This window comes from Oncorhynchus mykiss, chromosome 23, assembly GCF_013265735.2.
Source record: "Oncorhynchus mykiss isolate Arlee chromosome 23, USDA_OmykA_1.1, whole genome shotgun sequence".
Taxonomy (NCBI): domain Eukaryota; kingdom Metazoa; phylum Chordata; class Actinopteri; order Salmoniformes; family Salmonidae; genus Oncorhynchus; species Oncorhynchus mykiss.
The window spans coordinates 58,758,011-58,781,594 of NC_048587.1; the positions used below are offsets into that span (position 1 = coordinate 58,758,011).

The window sequence follows — 23,584 nt, forward strand, 5'->3', positions numbered from 1 at the left end:
TACTAATAATATGCATATATTAGCATCTGGGACAGAGTAGCAGGCAGTTTACTCTGGGCACCTTATTCATCCAAGCTACTCAATACTGCCCCCCTGTCACCAAGAAGTTAACGAGAAGTGTATCTTTAAAATTGTGTAAAATACTTGCATGGTTGAGGAATTTTAATTATGAGATTTCTGTTGGTTTGTAGTTGCAATTTCAATGGCTGTTGGCAATGTGGGACGCTAGCATCGCAAACTTTCCCAGAGAGGTTAAACCATGCGAAAATATAGAACTGATGTACATATCCACATGGCTTCTCTATGGAGTAATTGTTGTCATAGTCATTGGGCCACCAGCCATCCAAATGTCATGATGGGCCATGAGAGGTATGAAGCCACGAAAATAGGACATATCATTCATCATCTGTCACCTATATGGGACTATTGCCCCATATTGAACGCTGGTCACCTCATATTGTATTCATATACTGTTGTTTACTTACTGTGTATGTCTCTACTGTATTCTCCACATAGATTATCCTAATATACCTACTACTGTACATACAATTTTCTTTTCCAGATTCTTTACTGTCTATACACACCATGTATTTATATTCTGGATTCTGACACATTCTATACCGTCTATACACACCATGTATTTATATTCTGGATTCTGACACATTCTATACCGTCTATACACACCATGTATTTATATTCTGGAATCTGACACATTCTATACCGTCTATACACACCATGTATTTATATTCTGGATTCTGACACATTCTATGCCGTTTATACACACCATGTATTTATATTCTGGATTCTGGCACATTCTATACCGTCTATACACACCATGTATTTATATTCTGGATTCTGACACATTCTATACCGTCTATACACACCATGTATTTATATTCTGGATTCTGACACATTCTATACCGTCTATACAAACCATGTATTTATATTCTGGATTCTGACACATTCTATACCGTCTATACACACCATGTATTTATATTCTGGATTCTGACACATTCTATACCGTCTATACACACCATGTATTTATATTCTGGATTCTGACACATTCTATACCGTCTATACACACCATGTATTTATATTCTGGATTCTGACACATTCTATACCGTCTATACACACCATGTATTTATATTCTGGATTCTGACACATTCTATACCGTCTATACACACCATGTATTTATATTCTGGATTCTGACACATTCTATACCGTCTATACACACCATGTATTTATATTCTGGAATCTGACACATTCTATACCGTCTATACACACCATGTATTTATATTCTGGATTCTGACACATTCTATACCGTCTATACACACCATGTATTTATATTCTGGATTCTGACACATTCTATACCGTCTATACACACCATGTATTTATATTCTGGATTCTGACACATTCTATACCGTCTATACACACCATGTATTTATATTCTGGATTCTGACACATTCTATACCGTCTATACACACCATGTATTTATATTCTGGATTCTGACACATTCTATACCGTCTATACACACCATGTATTTATATTCTGGATTCTGACACATTCTATACCGTCTATACACACCATGTATTTATATTCTGGATTCTGACACATTCTATACCGTCTATACACACCATGTATTTATATTCTGGATTCTGACACATTCTATACTGTCTATACACACCATGTATTTATATTCTGGATTCTGACACATTCTATACCGTCTATACAAACCATGTATTTATATTCTGGATTCTGACACATTCTATACCGTCTATACACACCATGTATTTATATTCTGGATTCTGACACATTCTATACCGTCTATACACACCATGTATTTATATTCTGGATTCTGACACATTCTATACTGTCTATACACACCATGTATTTATATTCTGGATTCTGACACATTCTATACCGTCTATACACACCATGTATTTATATTCTGGATTCTGACACATTCTATACCGTCTATACACACCATGTATTTATATTCTGGATTCTGACACATTCTATACTGTCTATACACACCATGTATTTATATTCTGGATTCTGACACATGCTCAGTCTAATATACCTACATTTGATTGTTTTTTGTTTTTTAAAGATTTTGTTTATGTGTGTATTTGCATTGTATTTGTGAGACATTCTACTGCCCTGTTGGAGCTGGTAACACAAGACATTCTACTGCCCTGTTGGAGCTGGTAACATAAGACATTCTACTGTCCTGTTGGAGCTGATAACATAAGACATTCTACTGTCCTGTTGGAGCTAGTAACATAAGACATTCTACTGCCCTGTTGGAGCTGGTAACACAACACATTCTACTGCCCTGTTGGAGCTGGTAACATAAGACATTCTACTGCCCTGTTGGAGCTGGTAACATAAGACATTCTACTGCCCTGTTGGAGCTGGTAACATAAGACATTCTACTGCCCTGTTGGAGCTGGTAACATAAGACATTCTACTGCCCTGTTGGAGCTGGTAACATAAGACATTCTACTGTCCTGTTGGAGCTGGTAACATAAGTATTTCACTGCACCTGCTACAACACCTGCAAATCTGTTTACGTGACCAATGAACTTTAATTAGATTATTAATTCTATGTATATATACATATGAAACTGTCTACTGTAGGCAACATCACCATCATGGGTGTATCAGCATAAACCATCCCCCAAAACCAATGGAGGAGTGTTCCTAAGTAGCACCTGAGAGCGGGTTCCTATTTGGGTTCCCAATCTGTGACTGCTATTCCAGACATATTCTAATGAGATCATGTTGGCAATGCTGGAGCTATATGCACAAGACAATGAAATGTACTAAATTGTCTATATCAAATTGGGTGCATAAACTGCCCCCACACCCCGAATCAAGGGAGCCCATGAGAGATGGTTCCTATTTGAGTTTCCACCCTGTAAGAGACTGCTCTCATGTGGGGTGATATTCCTCTCAGGCTGCACTCCTTCACTCCTCCAGGAGTCAGTTTTATATTTCTGTTCAAGCCCCAGAATAAGTACCACCAATTGAACATAGTATCTAATGTGAGAATAATTTTTGAGGTGTGGCCTTAAAAATGTGTGACAATTTCAAGCAGCGCTACTGGTGATATTTTAGGTTCACAATTGATTATGGCAGCGATTTTGCCAGGGGAGGTGCACAGCAGCATAATCAGTAGCCTATAACCAATGTTTTATTAAAATCTAATGAACAGTAAAACAGTCAACAGACAATCCTGTTTTTTTCTTTATTTTGGACAGAATTTATTTTCATGCAGCTTGTGCGAAAAGTTTGGACTATGTGCGATGCCCGTTGGATGAAAGGTGTCAGTGACGGTAGGAAGTCTGTTTAGGAACCGTTTTTCCTTTATCATTTTGTAAAAAATTGGCATCTTCCACTTTCATCTGTTGGACCTATCTGTCAAACCAATCGCTGTCCTTGGATACTGAATCTGCTTGTAGCTTAGGCTATTTGCCTGCTCGTCTGTTTACCTTTCACGTGGCAAAGTCATTTATTATAATGGTTAGGCAAGGTCCAATTGTCCATGGCTCCAAGATGCAGGTGTCCATGGCTCCAAGATGCAGGTGTCCATGGCTCCAAGATGCAGGTGTCCATGGCTCCAAGATGCAGGTGTCCATGGCTCCAAGATGCAGGTGTCCATGGCTCCAAGATGCAGTTGTCCATGGCTCCAAGATCCAATTGTCCATGGCACCAAGATGAAGTTGTCCATGGCTCCAAGATGCAGTTGTCCATGGCTCCAAGATGCAGTTGTCCATGGTTCCAAGATGCAGTGCATTTTCGAACTACAAATTCAATGTGTGTAGACTAATATATCCATGTTGAAGCCAACAACAAAAAACTAGATAGGCTACATGTTTGTTGTAACTAGGCCTATTGTAGGGTTAATGTATACTATTTAATATACTATCTTCAGTGAATAGGACAAACATCCATGCCTCCTGCCATAGAGCCCTTAGGCCTACGCATGCACACAGCGCCTTAGGCTCATGGAATTAGAGGTATGATTTATGACATCATGATTCTGACCCGATCCTATTTAAAACTATTGGTGTTGGTTTAAAAAACAGATTGATTGTTTTCTGTTTAATTTGATTAAAAATCAAACTTGTTAGAAAGATTCACCATCCATGAAAACATATATGGCTCAAATGCAATTTTGGCTGTTATTTCTGGAGAAGTGCAACTATGATCTGTAAGATGGTTCCACGATGTTTATAAAACATTACATGTGTAAACAGTATAATGATGAGTGGACATTACCCCTTTTCGCCGTACCATACATCTTTATCCAGCTCCTGTGAAAAGTTTGAATGTGTGTAAAACCCTCCATAGTCTGTTGCCTTGTCTGTATTATACGTCCATGGGGTGCAATTATGGTGCCTGGAACTGTATTTAAACATGACCTATTTATAAAAAAAGTTGTTTCATTTTAATTAGACATTGATTAGAATTATACAATGTTTTAAGGCCTTACCAATAGCCTATCCAATGTAATCTTGCTCATTCACTAGGTTTGTCATGTCCATGGCCAGACTACACTTTACATTAGGCCTAGCCTCTATAATGTAAATGCTATAGCCTATGTTTAACAATGTGTTTCCATATTAAAAGAGATGCAATTAGAGTGATGTTGACTGTAAACATGTTCAACATATTAGGACATATGAGGCAGGCTATTTAACAAACTACTGTAGGCTATGATGGACTGACATTTGAATTGGAGTTGATGACAACACAATAGATGACCGTAAATACACAACTTGAAGCTATCACATATTATTTAGCAATGGCGCATGTTCTGATTGGCCATATAGGAGCGAAGCCTTGACACACCCACAACTTGTTTACTCATCAAAACCCAGACTTTTTGCTCCACTGCCAACTACTGCGCCCATAATTTTGGTTGTGGTAATAGCTGACACAGCCCTGAACCTATAACGCTGCCGCCACCGCTAACATTTACCATTGTGTTAGAGTTGTTAAAATAAAGCCCTAAGTGTGTATCCCTATGGGCCGTGGTCATAAGTAGTGCACTATGTAGGGAATAGGGTGCCATTTGGGATGTAATTTAAAGCTAAATGTGGTCTTTATACTTCATCAACAAAGCCAACAAAGTGCAACAAGGAAATGACAATAACAGAAAATAGAGCTGTTCCAAACAGTAAAACTATTCAAATGTCCAACCTCTGCCTTCAAATCACAGGACAATCTGGTCCAGCATTGCACCAACATCTATAGGCCAAGATTCAGCCACAAAAGCAACTGAACAATGTATGAAGTCGACTTTCTTCTCTGAAATTCTAACCTTAAAATCAAGCAAAATGTCACCAAGAAAAGGTTTCTTGTGTATTTCATAAAACTACTTAATTTATAATGCTTAGATGATGTTATTGTAATCACTTATCAACAAACAGTAGATCTAGTACAGGTAGCAAGGTCTGGAGTCTTGGTTACATTATATTATGCAATGCACAAAATACTGCATATAGGTACTGCATATATTATTCATATATGTGCATATCATGTCCTTCGTCTTCTTCTAAATGTGTATTACTATTTATGACTTGAAACATTCAGAAGGCGCTAAAGTCATTGGAGATAAAACAACTTCATAGGTCAACCATTCCCCTGGTGACCTTTTGCAGGTAGAGGCAAGACACCTTAGAGAATGAGGAACACCTGCATGTTGGGCTAATGAGCCTTTGCAGGAGCACAACCACTCATTAACAACCTTAGAAACAACTATGACGACATATGTTAAAAAAGTGTTGTATAATGATGAACGTATTTTGCACTGGGAATTATTGAATTATTAGTGAGGGCCTACAGGCGTATAGGTCTGTCGGCCTAGTATAGAGGAAGGGATGACGTGCATTTGCTGTAAACTGTAAGATTATTATTAGCCAACCTCTCTAAATGTTGGAAAACTATCAAAGATCATGTTGTGTTGTTGTTTAGATAAAGGGGAATTGACGAGTATTGTTAGTAGGCCTAAGCCAGGCAACGGTATAAAAGGGAATCCAGATATCTTACCGTCGCTGCAGTCCTTGCCCTGGTATCCAGTCTGCGAGCAGTCGCACTTGGGTTCGTGGTTAATGACATTACAGACCCCTCCGTTTAAACACATGTTGGCCACCGCACTGCAGAGGTCGTTAATGACCCCCGCGCTGTTTAGGAGAGCCGAATCTGTCTTGTTGACCTTTACGTCCGTTATCCATCCGGTAAAAGGCACCTGGTCCTTGACAGCAGCCAGCGTTAACCGTAAAGCCACAGAGCGTAATTCCGGCGGTATCCCCCCAAGGAACAGGTAGCTGAAGACAGTCATATCCTTTCTTTTCGACTTCACTTCGACCCATTTCACTTCTTTGTCCACCATTAGCGTCGTGTTTTTAAAGTTTCTCTTTATTGTCACCGTGTGCCACTGGCTGTCGTTCACCGTGGTGTTGGTTAGAACCATTGCAGGCTCAGCGCAGAAGATGGAGAATCGAAGACTGAGTTTACCGTTGTGTATTAGGAGTTCTAAAAAGTCACAGAATCCCTCGTCATCGAAGTACACTAACAGCCCGTGGGAACTCTTGGTTTTCATGTTGAAGCTCATTTCACTCTCGCAACATGCATTCCACATTGGAAACCTGGCCCACTGGCCCTCTGCACCTGTAAACTCCATAGAGGCCCCTATGTCTACCATACAGCAGACGAGAAGGCATACCCATATTAGATGGGCTCCATGCCGCATTGCAATAACCATGATGTGGCCAAATTGTTCTTTAGGCCTTGATAGGCTACAATACCGCTAAATCAGATTTCTGGCGGGATTTTAATTTATCAAGCTAGAAATTAGGGCTGGGTGATGTAATACACGGACTGACCATTAATAATTGTGAATATGAAATGACACATTGTAAACCTTAACCAATTATGTCGTTGTCATATCCTACCAGCAAGCTATAATAGCCAGCCGGAAAAAATACATAATCGTTGTGTATTGGTCCACTTCTCTGTCGCCCCTAAATCCGAACTCCTGTCTTCTTTTTTTTTATTCGGTCAGACGATTTCCTTTCTTTTATGATCCAGATTTTCTTCCAAAACAGTTGATGGTGATTCAGAAATCAAAAAAACATTTGTTATTCTATTTCTCTTAGTTTTGGAACATGCATAAAGGCTACTTTCGGTCGGTGAGAGGTAGCTAGAGCGCATCAGCCGATTCTACTGCTGCTGAAATGGCATCGATAACCCTCCTATTCACCCCAAGAAGATGTAGCCGGCATCCGGAATCTTTGCTTTTGGCTTCTCACCCTGCATCCTCCAAAACGGGCGCTGAAAAGACCCCTCCAAAACAGAATGGCTGTAATTGGCTGATTGATAAGCGTTGGGCGCCAAACAAGCCAATTGTCCCCCCTCCCCCCTCCCCCCAAGGCCAGTCTCTGATCCACAAAGCTTCGGCTTATAACATAATGAGAAGATGATCTGTAAAAAAGAAAAGAAACATAAGAATGGACAGTTCATTTTGTTTAGTCAGCTTTCCCTTTATCAACCCTAATCGGTATTCACAGGTCATCAAACGCAGCATCATCCACAATCCGCTGGTAGTAACCAGCTCTCACAGTTTTACATCAGAATTAGACAGAGTACTTTCCATGAACTCGGTCATTCCATAAGTGTATCGGAATTATAAAGGTTGTGTAGAAAAGTGTTTCTGCTATTCCAGAGAATCATGCATATCAACTAACTGCTAGAATCTTGTTTTGTCGGTTTCCTCATTATTTCATCTACCTTTTAACTCAGCTTCCAACAGAACTATGATAAGCGCATAATTTAATATTGAAATGATTTTGGAAATGTATTGGTAAGTATTGGCATGTATTTGAATATGCCCAAATATACAGACAAGTGTATTTTCAAATAGAAATATTTAAATACTCCACGTATTTGAACATACGTCTGTTTAGTAATATGGGTATTTGAAATGTAATTGGAACAAGCAGGCTATCTGAAAATAGTTTCAAATAGCCGAGTATCATGAGCAATTATTTGAAAACCGATCAAATACTTAAAATCTAAGTAATTGAATTCGGACACATTATTTTTAAATACTCAAATACACAGAAAATAAGTAGGCCTATTTAAGATGCAAATGCTTAAATACGCATGTATTTGAACTCAGGTCTAGACGGGCCAGACAGAAAGTGGCATTTCATTCAAACCTAAAAGAAAACCATCAAAATAAGCTACCCCGTTTGCTAGACAAACCATCATTGACGGAGGACTGAAAAGTAGTTACAGAGATTCAAAACATATCATGCCAAATTTACCATATAGAATTCTAGAATGCCATGAAGATCAACATGAGATTCCAACCGGTCCCATTCCACTGTCCATATTAGATACTTTTCTATAAATTCGCACCTTCTACAGCAAACAGAATGAGCATGTAAACCTGTTTGTATTAAGCACTTGCCAACATCCCCACAATCTTTCTAACAATTAAATACAATCTATTGATGACACAGTTCAAAACGACTGAAGTGCATTTTGGCTAAGTTTTCAACAGCTGTTCCGTTGCCCGTCTAGCAGCTCAACCTATCAGAGAGACATTAAATCATACATCAAACTAGGTATCGTTAACCTGCATTTAGAACCCGATCATGCATGTCCAGGACCGACTCAAATCATCATCTAAATCATATTTTTCCTTACCGAAGTATTGGAATGTAATCTCTTGTTATGTACAGCACATTTAATATTAATTCGGCTACCCACCAAATAGCATCACCATGCAGTGTTCTTCGACTCAAACTACCCCAATAGATCATCCACACTAAAAACCCTCAACCTCACACTATTTTAGCAAACTCTGAATTACTGCATCACTGATCATCAGAGACCGAGAAAAGAGTTGGCTTCACTCTCTTTTCTTTTCTTCACTCTATGTTCTAAAACTCAGCAACACCTTCATAACGATGGAAAATAAGTCAACGCATGGTCCTGTACCTTGGCTCTTCCCCCTATTCGATTCTCAGATAACGAAACAAAGTAAGATAAAACAGAGGAGCGGTAAAATCCTGTGATTATGGTGAGGGAGACACTGTCCAAACGTTGCAATCTTCCTCCCTGCAGCGCTCTGCCACAGACGGTCAGAAGGCAGAGACAGCGAGCGGGTCACGTGTCTCTATCTGTGTAGCTGCCTGGCTGCGGTCTACTGGGGAGGGGAGGGGCCGAATGCTGCAGCGCCTTGGACAGCAACGCGCGCCGCTGCTGCTGGACGAATTTAATACATATCCGTCCACATTCACCAACCGACACCAGCTGTCGCCTCGACAGACCTAGGTGATGTCACATTTCGTTATAAAAACATCCACGAATTGCATGTTGATGAATTAGTGAAACGCACAGAGGTGGAAAAAAAAGATGGTTACGGTGCAGGGAACATTTGTTTTATGTCGGCAACAAGGGTGGCAAACGAAGGAGAGAGAGGAGAGAGAGAAGTGATGCAATTCAACAACTTCTTCGTATCTCGTGTGCAGCGACGGGATGTGGCGACGTTTGAGACTGGCAGGGAGTTCTCTTGATAATGGGATTTTTATTCCCATGAACACATTCTGTTAGTTGAAGTAGTTTACGCTAAACGACCCTAATTGATTCCCTCGGGTTAATATAACACATATGATTATAGTGGACACTGTCGTTTAGCAAGTCTCACAGCCTACCAAGCAAGCGTATTCTGCAGCCTAAAATGTTCAGATCTTGCTTCATAACCTACATCAATACTACACTGTATGGATATTGTGTATCATAATATATTGTCCTATTTTGGGAGTGATAATACTTGAATATCCATGTGTAACTCTGTGTTGTTGTATGTTATGCTTACTGCTATGCTTTATCTTGGCCAGGTCGCAGTTGCAAATGAGAACTTGTTCTCAACTAGCCTACCTGGTTAAATAAAGGTGAAATAAAAAAATAAAAATATGTCTGCTATGGTCTCGTCTAATTAAAAATATAAAACATGAAACAACCTAAGATTTCCATTTCTCTGTTCGTTGTAGTTTGGCAAACTACTCCAACTACACATTTAATCCTATCATTCCATCCCATCTCCAGCCTGTCTGTGTGTGCTATAATGACATGGTCATGGGTAATGTTAGGCTGCAGACACAGCCAGTGGGAACATTCATGATCAAAGTATTTCCGTTATTCTACAGGGCAAACCAAACCATATGCTCCAGGATCTAAACAGTAAAAAGTCAAGACATTTTTTTTCTTTATGGAACCCCCTCTAGTTCTTTCTCACATATCATTTGTCATGGGACATACCTTTTAAGTATTTGCAGTTCATCTATTCATTCTGGTTCCAAATGTAGTACACTATTTCCAGGCCCATGGGGAAAGGGTGTGATTTGGGCTGTGGCCATACTTCTTATGAATACAGTTCTGCCTCAGAAGGGGTGTCACAATAATGGAAAACGTGAGCCTAGGGCTTGCACTCAGGCTAGAATGGTGCCTTGCTTGTGTGTGAGAGAATACATATCTGTAGAAAAAGTGTGTCAAAATGGAAGGAGAAGGTATTCTCACAATAATATAATATTTTTCTCACTATAACGAGAGTGCAGTGAGTAGGCTAAACAGAGATAGCGCACTTTATATGAATGTGGGGCTTGAGATTTCCTCTCTATAGGTTCATACAATGATATGACAGCTAGTGCTGGGCTATGTCAGAGAAGCTGAATGCTTCCAGTTGCTTGCATTCTAATGGTTATATACATGTTTTTTTATTTTTTTTATTTAAAATCTATTTATATTTTAACCTTTATTTAACTTGGCAAGTCAGTTAAGGACAAATTATTATTTACAATGACAGCCTAGGAGCAGTGGGTTAACTGCCATGTTCAGGGGCAGAACGACAGATTTTTACCTTGTCAGCTCAGCGATTCAATCTAGCAACCTTTCGGTTACTAGTTCAACGCTCTAACCACTAGGCTACCTGCCGCCCCAGGCAAGTCAGAATTAACTGTGCTATTCATGCCTACATACTCCTACTGTATGCATACATATTGTATAGCTACTCATCTTTCAATACAAAGACATTTGATTTTGTGCACTTCATTTGTCAATAGTCTAGGTCCCTGGAACTCAGTGCAGCAACACAGTGCAACAGCGATTGCGGTTCCTTCAGCACCACCAACTCTAATACAGTATTCAAAGCACACATGGCATTCTATTCACACACAACTCTATCATGATTAGGACCATGGATAGCGCACATGGTAGTACTGTTCTTTCAGAACCAGCAGTACCTCCAGTGAACTTTTCAGGCCCATGGACAGGGCACCAACAGTCACACAGAAAAGCACACCAGAGCTCAAATACTACGAATCAGGTTTGAGAAGTTAGCAAGATAACTTTGATCAACTCGTGTTCAACTCGGCATAACCGATCCTACAAATGTGGCTCACCTTTCAGCCACGTAAATTTCAATGACAACGAGACCTTCAGAACTAACCTGCTCTGGGGCAGGCTAACTCAGGGCTAACTTAAATTGTCTTGAATGAAGTGTTAGAGCTGTGAGTTGAGTACCAGTCAAATTAGATTCTCTCCCAAACAGTGCGTCATCATCCCCTACATTCTCCGGACCATATTTGAGGAAGAATACGAATTAAATATTATTATTTTGGGTTCTTATTGTTATTTTGGGTTAAATACAATAATAATAATAATAATAATAACAATAATAATAAAACATTTCAACACAAATCACACTACACAATCAGTGTAAAGACAGGATGCATTTGAAACTTCAAGCACAGTAAAACTTTCGTATGACTTTAACTATTTTATTGATAGGAGTGGGGAAAAATGGGCTCATGCAATGAAAAGCAAACCAAAGCACACCCAAAAAATAGGCTAAGAAGATGGCACTTGTAAAGCACATTTCCCAACATAGCCTGCTGAATTTGCAGGATACATTTTCTTTCATTTTGATTTCAGCATTAAAATGTGTCACTGACTCGGCATTCAACTAGCCAGATGTGACTTGCACACCAGGGCACCAGCAGTAACTCAGAACAGCATCACACCAGTACAGGACCATGTACAGGGCACTGGCAGCATCACAGCAGTACAGGCCCATGGACAGGGCACTGGCAGCATCACAGCAGTACAGGCCCATGGACAGGGCACTGGCAGCATCACAGCAGTAGAGGACCATGGACAGGGAACCAGCAGTAACTCAGAACAGCATTACAGGAGCCCTGGACAGGGTACTGGCAGCATCACAGCAGTACAGACCCATGGACAGGGCACTGGCAGCATCACAGCAGTAGAGGACCATGGACAGGGAACCAGCAGTAACTCAGAACAGCATTACAGGAGCCCTGGACAGGGTACTGGCAGCATCACAGCAGTACAGACCCATGGACAGGGCACTGGTAGCATCACTGCAGTACAGGACCATGGACAGGGCCCCAGTAGTTTCGGGACCATGGACAAGGCCCCAATAGTTCAGCACCATGGACAGGGCCCCAGTAGTTCAGGACCATGGACAGGGACCCAGCAGTACAGGACGATGGACAGGGCCCCAGTAGTACAGGACCATGGACAGGGCCCCAACAGAACTGGACCATGGACAAGGCCCCAACAGAACAGGTCTATGGACAAGGCCAAAAATTAAAAGACACACCATCGTACACTTACCCTCACCTTATGCCCTTGGGGGAATCCCCGTCGCCATCTTGGAGAGTGGTCCAAATGATTAGCCAAGCAAGGTAAGCCCCTCAGCCCTTGTTTTTAGTTGGCTTTGCGAGTGTACAATTATGTTCACTCCTGGGCCTGAAACTCCCCCATAATTCAATTTGCGACGATTGTACATCCGCTAAGAAAAGTTTGCGAAACGTAAAAACAACATCAATGGAGAAGTCAACATACAAGTAAGTGTAAGTAAAATCTAATGCAAATAAGTTAGACATTTTGCTACTACGTAAAAAGTAAATATTTTTTTAAATTGTGGAAATAAAAACTTTCTCTTCTTCAGAAGTTCCTGCTGGACAGGCTAACGTTAGTTAGCTAATTAATTTGCTAGCTTCAAATTCATCCAGCACCACCTCAACATCAACATAAGTGAACATGGTATGTTTCTTTGTTTTATAGTAAAAAACATAGAGATAGATCAGGGTCCAATGACATCATCGACCAATTTGTAGACAATTAGGAGGCCATAAGTATGCAATGCCTACTCATAATTGGTTACAATCACACATTGCACACCGATGATGTCATTGGAAACGCTTATCTTCCTCTGTTTTACTACAAAACATAGAAACACTCCATTTTAATATCTGTTGATGTTGGAGTGGTGTTGTAGGTGATGAAAGTGCAGTTGAACAATGTTGAAGTTTCCATTTTAGATGATTTGGACATGTAGTGCTAATATTGGGGGTATTGACTTGCATTTGGAGAGAGTGGCCAGGTAAAGAAAACCTCAGCATGGAATGCTGTCTTACCATGTCCATAGACTGCTTAAAGGATACGGAAAACAAAATGTAGTCTAATCTTCAATATAGCCTAGCACCAGGAAGTGCACATCAGTCACGCAGGAAACAATTCATGAATGAGCTGGCCGTTAACATTTGAGTAATAATGTACTTTTAATGCTATTAAAATGCATAATATTTAGCAAACCTTTGTTATGTTCTTATTTTTCATAGTAAATAAACCACTGACACTAGAGAAGCTTTAACCAAGTTAAATTATTCCCAAAGTTTCTGTACAGCTGTGATCAGACAGCAAAACATTTCTCTCCATCACAGTTATATACCTCCTACTTAAGACATGCCTTCTCTCAAATCCTTACATCTTATGGTTTAACAGGAAAAGAGTAACAAGATACCAAAGCCTTATTACTCCCTTCAGGTGACCTCCTGACCTCAACCCCTCCGTCTAATCCACAGAGTTCTATCTGTCTCCCCTGTATCAACACGGTGCTCTGCTCCTGTCCCCCAACACATTCCAACACATTCAGCAGCTATCTGTCCTTCTACAGAGACATAAAACCCTGACCTATCATTCATTTACTATCTCAATGATCAAAGTTCAGCCGAAAAAGTTGAATAAACAAAATGCTCGTGTGAGAGCAATAAGAAAGACAATTAAACCCATCAAGAAGCAAGCTGGTGAATGAAGCTCTGCCATAATAGCAACTATATTAGTTAGTTTAAAAATAGAATCCTTAATTGAAACAATAACAAAGCGCTTTCCCTGCCCCTGTCTTGCTAAAAAGTGCAGAGGTGGGGCTGGAGGAATGTAACCACCCTCAAATTCCTAGACAGAGCTATGGATAAAAGGACTATCATCCATTATATCAATTGTATAGTTTTAACCTTGTTTGAGGCTATATCGTGTTTGTCTATATTTACGTTGTTTTGAAACATTGGGAGTAAAATAAGCTTATATTTGGGGTTCTGATGGGCTATGACAGCTGAACTAAGCTCTTCAAGAATCAATGGGTATATAACCTTAATTTATAAGTCGAAAATATGATGTAGCATCTAAGGATTCTAGGTTTAAGCATAAACTTGGGAACAGGTGGACAGTCAAATTAATGCAATAAGGGGAACAGTAAAAGGGAATGAGACAATGGCAAGAGCAGTGTTGGGGTTTTTCTTTCATTGAATTTTTCCCACACACCTGCAACAAACACATTCTGATGTGCGAGTGCTTTTCATATTCTGGAACAGGAATTCATCAAATGTTCACAAATGTATAAAATGTAAAGTGCAGAATTCTGTGAAGGTCATTATGTTATAGCTGCTTATATTAGAGATGCAGGCAGTACGAGACCCGCTGGCTTCAAGGTTACTAGTTAGCTAGACCCAGATACACACTGGATGAAGTCTGAAGCCTTAAAGTAATTCTCCAGTGTTTCCAGAGTTTATGAAATGTGACCTATAATAAATTACAATACGAGTGAAATCATTTTCCTTCCAAGAAATGGTAACTAAGTAGGTTAAAAGCAGCTTTTCTGTGTTGAATGGTGTTGGTGTTAACCCAACAACAGAATGGTGTGAGCGTATACCGGTCGTTAAAAATATTAATTACAAGTAAACAGCTGATTGGCCTGCTGAGCCAATGAGCCAACATGACCTCACATGAGGAAATAGCCATCCTTTTTTAAAAAGTTTGTTTGAAATAAACATTTGAGGTGGGTTTTTAAAGTATTTTTTCTCTAATTTATGAACTGGCAACAAATTTGAGTCTAGTATCAGTCAACAACATGTGTGTATTATCAGAATTGAGCTTTTCACTGGACATTTACTTTAATGGCAGGATAGGGACAACAGGAAAGTTGATAAGAGCTAACTTGTTAAAATTATCAACAGCTAAAAAAAAGCTCAATATGAGTGTGTATTAAATGTTCTTGGTTTGATTCGGAACCAACGATCAATACACTTGAATGCAATAGTTACATTACAATGCCTTTGTGTTGAATAACTTTGGATCAGCGAATACTAAGTAATTTATTTTGTTTAAATCTCTCATTGACATCAATGCATGATTTCATCCGAAATCCAAGTTATTATGCTAGCCAGCATATATTTCACCCTGAAAGAGTAATTTATCATCTCAGACAAACGATGCATATCTTCAACCTGCTGTGTGTGTGTTTGTGTGTGTGTGTGTGTGTATGTGTGTGTGTGCTTACTTGTGGAGAGAACTCACAATGCCTGTATAAAAGGCCTGGCTGGGGACGATCTATTGACATGATTGCATCGTGTCTGCTGAAAAACAAGCAGCATAGCATCTTATCAACTCTCCCATATTGTTGGTTTCTATAAATGGTGACAGGATGAGCGATGCACTACTCAGATAGGGCTGAGATCCCTTATATAGCTAACTAACACACGCACACATGGATACACACACACACACACATGAATACACACACACACACACACACACGGATACACACACACACACACACACGGATACACACACACACACACACACGGATACACACACACACACACACACGGATACACACACACACACACACGGATACACACACACGGATACACACACACACGCACAGACATAGACACACATACACACACACACACACACACACACACACTGGCCTTTTTTAGACTAGATGAATATTTGGAGCATAAGCATTTGTGGTTTCGATTACAGGCTCAAAATGGCCAGAAACAATGAACTTTCTTCTGAAACTCATCAGTCTATTCTTGTTCTGAGAAATGAAGGCTATTCCATGCGAGAAATTGTCAAGAAACTGAAGATCTCGTACAACGCTGTGTACTACTCCCTTCATAGAACAGCGCAAACGGGCTCTAACCAGAATAGAAAGAGGAGTGGGTGGCCCTGAGGACAAGTACATTAGAGCATCTAGTTTAAGAAACAGACGCCTCACAAGTCCTCAACTTGCAGCTTTATTAAATAGTTCCCGCAAAACACCAGTCTCAACATCAAAAGTGAAGAGGTGACTCTGGGATGCTGGCCTTAAATACATTTTAAATAAAGATGCTACAAAAATCTATAGAGGGGTTGCAGTTGGGTGCGTCCTGAGCCTCCAGCGAGGGATCCCAGTCCAGAGCCTCCAGCGAGGGATCCCAGTCCAGAACCTCCAGCGAGGGATCCCAGTCCAGAGCCTCCAGCGAGGGATCCCAGTCCAGAGCCTCCAGTGAGGGATCCCAGTCCAGAGCCTCCAGTGAGGGATCCCAGTCCAGAGCCTCCAGCGAGGGATCCCAGTCCAGAGCCTCCAGCGAGGGATCCCAGTCCAGAGCCTCCAGCGAGGGATCCCAGTCCAGAGCCTCCAGTGAGGGATCCCAGTCCAGAGCCTCCAACGAGGGATCCCAGTCCAGAGCCTCCAGCGAGGGATCCCAGTCCAGAGCCTCCAGCGAGGGATCCCAGTCCAGAGCCTCCAGTGAGGGATCCCAGTCCAGAGCCTCCAGTGAGGGATCCCAGTCCAGAGCCTCCAGCGAGGGATCCCAGTCCAGAGCCTCCAGCGAGGGATCCCAGTCCAGAGCCTCCAGCGAGGGATCCCAGTCCAGAGCCTCCAGTGAGGGATCCCAGTCCAGAGCCTCCAACGAGGGATCCCAGTCCAGAGCCTCCAGCGAGGGATCCCAGTCCAGAGCCTCCAGCGAGGGATCCCAGTCCAGAGCCTCCAGCGAGGGATCCCAGTCCAGAGCCTCCAGCGAGGGTTCCTAGTCCAGAGCCTCCAGCGAGGGATCCCAGTCCAGAGCCTCCAGCGAGGGATCCCAGTCCAGAGCCTCCAGCGAGGGTTCCTAGTCCAGAGCCTCCAGCGAGGGATCCCAGTCCAGAGCCTCCAGCGAGGGATCCCAGTCCAGAGCCTCTAGCGAGGGATCCCAGTCCAGAGCCTCCAGCAAGGGTTCCAAGTCCAGAGCCTCCAGCGAGGGATCCCAGTCCAGAGCCTCCAGCGAGGGTTCCTAGTCCAGAGCCTCCAGCGAGGGATCCCAGTCCAGAGCCTCCAGCGAGGGATCCCAGTCCAGAGCCTCCAGCGAGGGATCCCAGTCCAGAGCCTCCAGCGAGGGTTCCTAGTCCAGAGCCTCCTGCGGGGGTTCCATCATAGGGTTTATATGTCTACTTGTGCTCTTGTTGTCATAAATTAAAACATAATATTTAATTGTTGGTGATGGACATTAAAGGGGAAATCTGGGATAGCTTTGTTGTTGTCTGATTCTCAGATTTCCCCTTTAAGCTGTGTTGAAGTGTAGGTCGTCTAGATTGTCAGACTGTTCAATTACTAATCTTTGCATTACAGTTGATGTCCTCTCCTTTCTGTCTCTCTGCAGTGAACAGATGGTGGTGGGAAGAATACGCAGATGCTGGAAGATCCTGCCTGCAGTGTCTGTACCCAACACAGGTGACCCTGGGTCAGGAGGGAGGGGAATATGTAGGTGACCCGTTGCATAAAAGTGATAATGCCCTCGGAGCCGGTGTTTGGAGGACATATTGGTACGGTTTGCCGGCCCTCGATGAACTAATAACCCCCGTGACAATATTATCACTTAAAAACATGTATTCATGTATGTATGTCTGTATGTATGTACAGCACATTCGGAAAGTATTCAGACCCCTTGACTTTTTCCACATTTTGTTGTGTTATAGCCCTATTCAAAAATGGATTAACACATTTATTTCCTCATCAATCTATACACAATAAGCCATAATGACAAATGTATGAAAAAACAGAAACACTTTATTTACATATGTTTTCAGACCCTTTGCTATGAGACTCAAAATTGTGCTCAGGTCCATCCTGTTTCCATTGATCATTCTTAAGATGTTTCGACAACTTGATTGTAGTCCACCTGTGGTAAATTCAATTGACTGGACATGATTTGGAAAGTTACACACCTGTTTAGATAAGATCCCACAGTTGACAGTGCATGTCAGAGCAAAATCAAAGACATGAAGTCGAAGGAATTGTCCGTAGAGCTCTGAGACAGGATTGTATCGACGCACAGATCTGGGGAAGGGAACCAAAACATGTCTGCATTATTGAAGGTCCCCAAGAACACAGTGGCCTCCATCATTCTTAAATGGAAGACGTTTGGAACCACCAACACTCTTCTTAGAGCTGGACGCCCGGCCAAACTGAGCAATCGGGGGAGAAGGAACTTAGTCAGGGAGGTGACTAAGAACTCGATGGTCACTCTGAAAAAGCTCCAGAGTTTCTCTGTGGAGATGGGAGAACCTTCCAGGACAACCATGTCTGCAGCACTTCACAAACCAGGCCTTTATTGACAAAAGGCACCTAAAGGACTCTCAGACCATGAGAAACAAGATTCTCTGGACTTATGAATCCAAGATTGAACTCTTTGGCCTGCAAAGAGTTGTCTGGAGGAAATGTGGCAAAATCCCTATAGTGAAGCATGGTGATGGCAGCATCATGCTGTGGGGAGGTTTTTCAGCGGCAGGTACTCGGAGACTAGTCAGGATCAAAGGAAAGATGAACAGAGCAAGTACAGAGAGATCCTTGATGAAAACCTGCCCCAGAGCACTCAGGACCTCAGACTGGGGCGAAGGTTTACCTTCCAACAGGACAACAAACCTAAGCACACAGCCAAGGCAAAGCAGGAGTGGCTTCGGGACAAGTCTCTGAATGTCCTTGAGTGGCCCAGCCAGAGCCTGGACTTAAACCCAATCTAACATCTCGGGAGAGACCTGAAAATAGCTGTTTGCAATAAAACTTGAAGCCGTAATCGCTGGCAAAAGTGCTTCAACAAAGTACTGAGCAAAGGGTCTGAATACTCATGTAAATGTGATATTTCTGTTTTCTTTAATTGGTAATATATTAGAAAAAATGTCAAAAAAATGTTTTGGCTTTGTCATTATGGGGTAATGTATGTAGATAAATCAATTTTAAAATAAGGCTGTAACATATCAACATGTGGAAAAAGTCAAGGGGTCTGAAAACTTCCAGAATGCACTATATCTTAGGCATTTGTAGCCTTGATGATCCTGGTGATGGTATTGACTCCTACACAATAACCCAAGTTAAGATAGTTTGAAATGATAGCATTAGTATGTAAAGGATTTAATGCCTGGATCTCAGATCTTAACTAAACAGCCTGGAACATATCGCCTCGCCCCTGTACAGACACCAATCTGGACCATAGAGGTCAATGGTAATATATTCAACAGATTTACTCAATCGATGTTTGACGTCAAAGTACGTTCCACGTACAGTACAGTACTGCCATGAACTGTTAGTTTAGTGATATTCCTAGCAAGCAGCTGGCGTCACTCATGTAGTCTTTATTATGTGATGCCATCATAAACCAGATGAATGCTCCATAATGGAAATGTTATCCTGTGTCAATTCTTCATATGGGTCTATCAGACATGTAGTTGAGATGTGTGTCTGTCCCAAGCCTGATCAAATAATATCAAAGGGCTTTGGTTGCAAACACGGTATAGCATATTTTATAGCAGGTACAAGGCTTGTGTTAGTTCCTCCTTAAAAGTGTCAAACAAACAAACAAACAAATTATAATCAAATACCAAGTATCGAATCTATTCTGTCTCTGTGATTGTAGGGTAAATGTAGCTAGTAGCGGCCTCCCTTAGTAAGTTTTCTTGAACAATGATGAACTGTATGTCTCCCAAACCGCATACAAAATAGCCTACATAATCGGTCTCTGTGATACAGGGAAAGATATTACATTCTGTCTGGTACAGGGGTAGATACTACATTCTGTCTGATACAGGGGTAGATACTACATTTTGTCTCTGTAATAAAGAGGTAAATACTGGGCCGGGCCAGGTCGATTAAGTGTTTTAGGGAGCTTTTGAGAGTGAAGAGGGGAGCGTTTGCCAGTGAAGAGGGGAGCGTTTGCCAGTGAAGAGGGAGCGTTTGACAGTGAAGAGGGAGCGTTTGACAGTAAAGAGGGGTGGTCGTTTGACAGCGGATCCATTATGGACGCAGGCAATTATTTTTTTGAAATATTATATTATTATATTACCTTTATTTAACTAGGCAAGTCAGTTAAGAACAAATTCGTATTTTCAATGACGGCCTACTAACAGTGGGTTAACTGCCTGTTCAGCGGCAGAACGACAGATTTGTACCTTGTCAGCTCGGGGATTTGAACTTGCAGCCTTTCAGTTACTAGTTCAATGCTCTAACCACTAGGCTGCCCAATGAGGCTGTGATCGCTAAGATCCTGGTTGAAGACGTCAGAGGTGTATTTAGAGGGCAAGTTGGTCAGGAATATCTATGAGGTGATGGATTTAAGGTGGTTACAGATTTAGGGTTGTACCTGGTAGTTTCCTTGATAATGTAGTTTAGATTGTAGGATGTCTAAGGTGTTAAGCAGTATAAACACTGAAGATAGATGGGGGGCAATCAATTCACATATGGTGTCCATGGCACAGCTGGGGACTGAGGGGGGTCTATAATAAGCGACAACAGTGAGAGACTTGTTTCTGGAAAGGAGGATTTTTAAAAGTAGAAGCTCGAATTGTTTGGGCACAGACCTGGATAGCATGGCAGAACTCTGCAGGCTAACTCTTCCCCCTTTGGCAGTTCCATGTTGTCGGAAAATGTTGTAGTTGGGGATGGAAATTTCAGGATTATTGTTGGCCTTCCTGGGCCAGGATTCAGACAAAGCTAGGACATCAGGGTTGGTGGAGTGTGCTAAATCAGCGAATAAAACAAACTCATGGAGGAGGCTTCTGATGTTAGCATGCATGAAACCAAGGCTTTTACGGTTACATAAGGCAACAAATGAGAGTGCCAGGGGAATGGGAGTGGTGCTGGGTGCTGCAGAGTCTGGGTTAATCTCTACATCACCAGAGGAACAGAGGAGGAGTAGGATAAGGGTACGGCTAAAGGCTATAAGAACTGGTCATCTAGCTCGTTCGGAGCAGAGAGTAAAAGGAGCAGATTTCTGGGCTTGGAAGAATACATTCAAGGCATAATAAACAGACAGGGAAATGATAAGATGTGATCACAGTGGAGGTAAAGCTAGGCATTGAGTGAAGATGAGAAAGGTTTTGTCTCTAGAGTCACCAGTTAAGCCAGGTGAGGTCACTGCATGTGTGGGACAAAAGGGCTATCTAAATCATATTAGGCAGGGCTGGGGGCTCTACATTGAAAAATGACAATAATCACTAACCAGAACAGCAATAGACAAGGCATATTGATGTTAGGGAGAGGCTTGTGTAGCTGAGTGATCATTGGGTACAATGAATAGCAATAGATGAGTAGCAATCTAACAGGTAATATCTAACAATTACACAACAAAACCTAATAACTAACAAACTAAACAACAAAACCTAATACACAACATCTAGTAAAGGAATGGGATAATAATATATACATATAAAATATATGGATGACCAGTGACAGAGCGGCTAAGATGAAATAGATAGAATAGAATAGATAGTGTATTATACAATATTCAGTACTGTATATACAGTGAGGGGAAAAAAGTATTTGATCCCCTGCTGATTTTGTACGTTTGCCCACTGACAAAGAAATGATCAGTCTATAATTTTAATGGTAGCTTTATTTGAACAGTGAGAGACAGAATAACAACAAAAAAATCCAGAAAAACACATGTCAAAAATGTTATAAAATGATTTGCATTTTAATGAGGGAAATAAGTATTTGACCCCATCTCAATCAGAAAGATTTCTGGCTCCCAGGTGTATTTTATACAACTAACGAGCTGAGATTAAGAGCACGCTTAAAGGGAGACACCTGTCCACAGAAGCAATCAATCAATCAGATTCCAAACTCTCCACCATGGCTAAAACCAAAGAGCTCTCCAAGAATGTCAGGGACAAGATTGTAGACCTACACAAGGCTGGAATGGGCTACAAGACCATCGCCAAGGAGCTTGGTGAGAAGGTGACAACAGTTGGTGCGATTATTCGCAAATGGAAGAAACACAAAGGAACTGTCAATCTCCCTCGGCCTGGGGCTCCATGCAAGACCTCACCTCGTGGAGTTGTAATGATCATGAGCATGGTGAGGAATCAGCCCAGAACGACACAGGAGGATCTTGTCAATGATTTCAAGGCAGCTGGGACCATAGTCACCAAGAACACAATTGGTAACACATTATGCCGTGAAGGACTGGAAAATTGCAGTGCCCGCAAGGTCCCCCTGCTCAAGAAAGCACATGTACATGCCTGTCTGAAGTTTGCCAATGAACATCTGAATGATTCAGAGGACAACTGGGTGAAAGTGTTGTGGTCAGATGAGACCAAAATGGAGCTCTTTGGCATCAACTCAACTCGCTGTGTTTGGAGGAGGAGGAATGCTGTCATGACCCCAAGAACACCACCCCCACCGTCAAACATGGAGGTGGAAACATTATGCTTTGGGGGTGTTTTTCTGCCAAGTGGACAGGACAACTTCACAGCATCAAAGGAACGATGGACGGTGCCTTGTACCGTTAAATCTTGGGTGAGAACCTCCTTCCCTCAGCCAGGGCATTGAAAATGGGTCGTGGATGGGTATTCCAGCATGGCAATGACGCAAAACACACGGCAAAGGCAACAAAAGAATGGCTCAAGAAGAAGCTCATTAAGGTCCTGGAGTGGTCTAGCCAGTCTCTAGACCTTAAACCCATAGAAAATCTGTGGAGGGAGCTGAAGGTTCGAGTTGCCAAACGTCAGCCTCAAACCCTTAATGACTTGGAGAAGATCTGCAAAGAGGAGTGGGACAAAATCCCTCATGAGATGTGTGCAAACCTGGTGGACAACTACAAGAAACATCTGACCTCTGTGATTGCCAACAAGGGTTTTGCCACCAAGTACTAAGTCATGTTTTGCAGAGGGGTCAAATACTTATTTCCCTCATTAAAATGCAAATCAATTTATAACATTTTTGACATGCGTTATTCTGTCTCTCATTGTTCAAATAAACCTGCCATTAAAATTATAGACTGATCATTTCTTTGTCAGTGGGCAAACGTACAAAATCAGCAGGGGATCAAATACTTTTTTCCCTCACTGTACATATGAGAGAGGTAATGCGAAATATGTAAACGTTCTTAAAGTGGCATTATTAAAG

The 23,584-nt window shown here is 41.6% G+C and overlaps 1 protein-coding gene across 8 annotated transcripts in view; it reads right to left on the minus strand.

The window, feature by feature from the left end:
* Positions 1-9,203, minus strand: part of LOC110503044 (neurexin-1a) — a 738,556-nt gene extending 729,353 nt beyond the window's left edge. For all 8 annotated transcript variants that reach the window (XM_036960888.1, XM_036960884.1, XM_036960883.1 and 5 more), the window contains exons 1-2: positions 9,016-9,203; positions 6,058-7,491 (exon numbers count right to left, since the gene is read on the minus strand). In XM_036960888.1, the coding sequence (XP_036816783.1) occupies positions 6,058-6,772 (715 nt within the window). In that variant the 5' untranslated portion in view covers positions 6,773-7,491; positions 9,016-9,203. The remainder of the gene's footprint in view (positions 1-6,057; positions 7,492-9,015) is intronic.
* Positions 9,204-23,584: the final 14,381 nt, after the last annotated feature.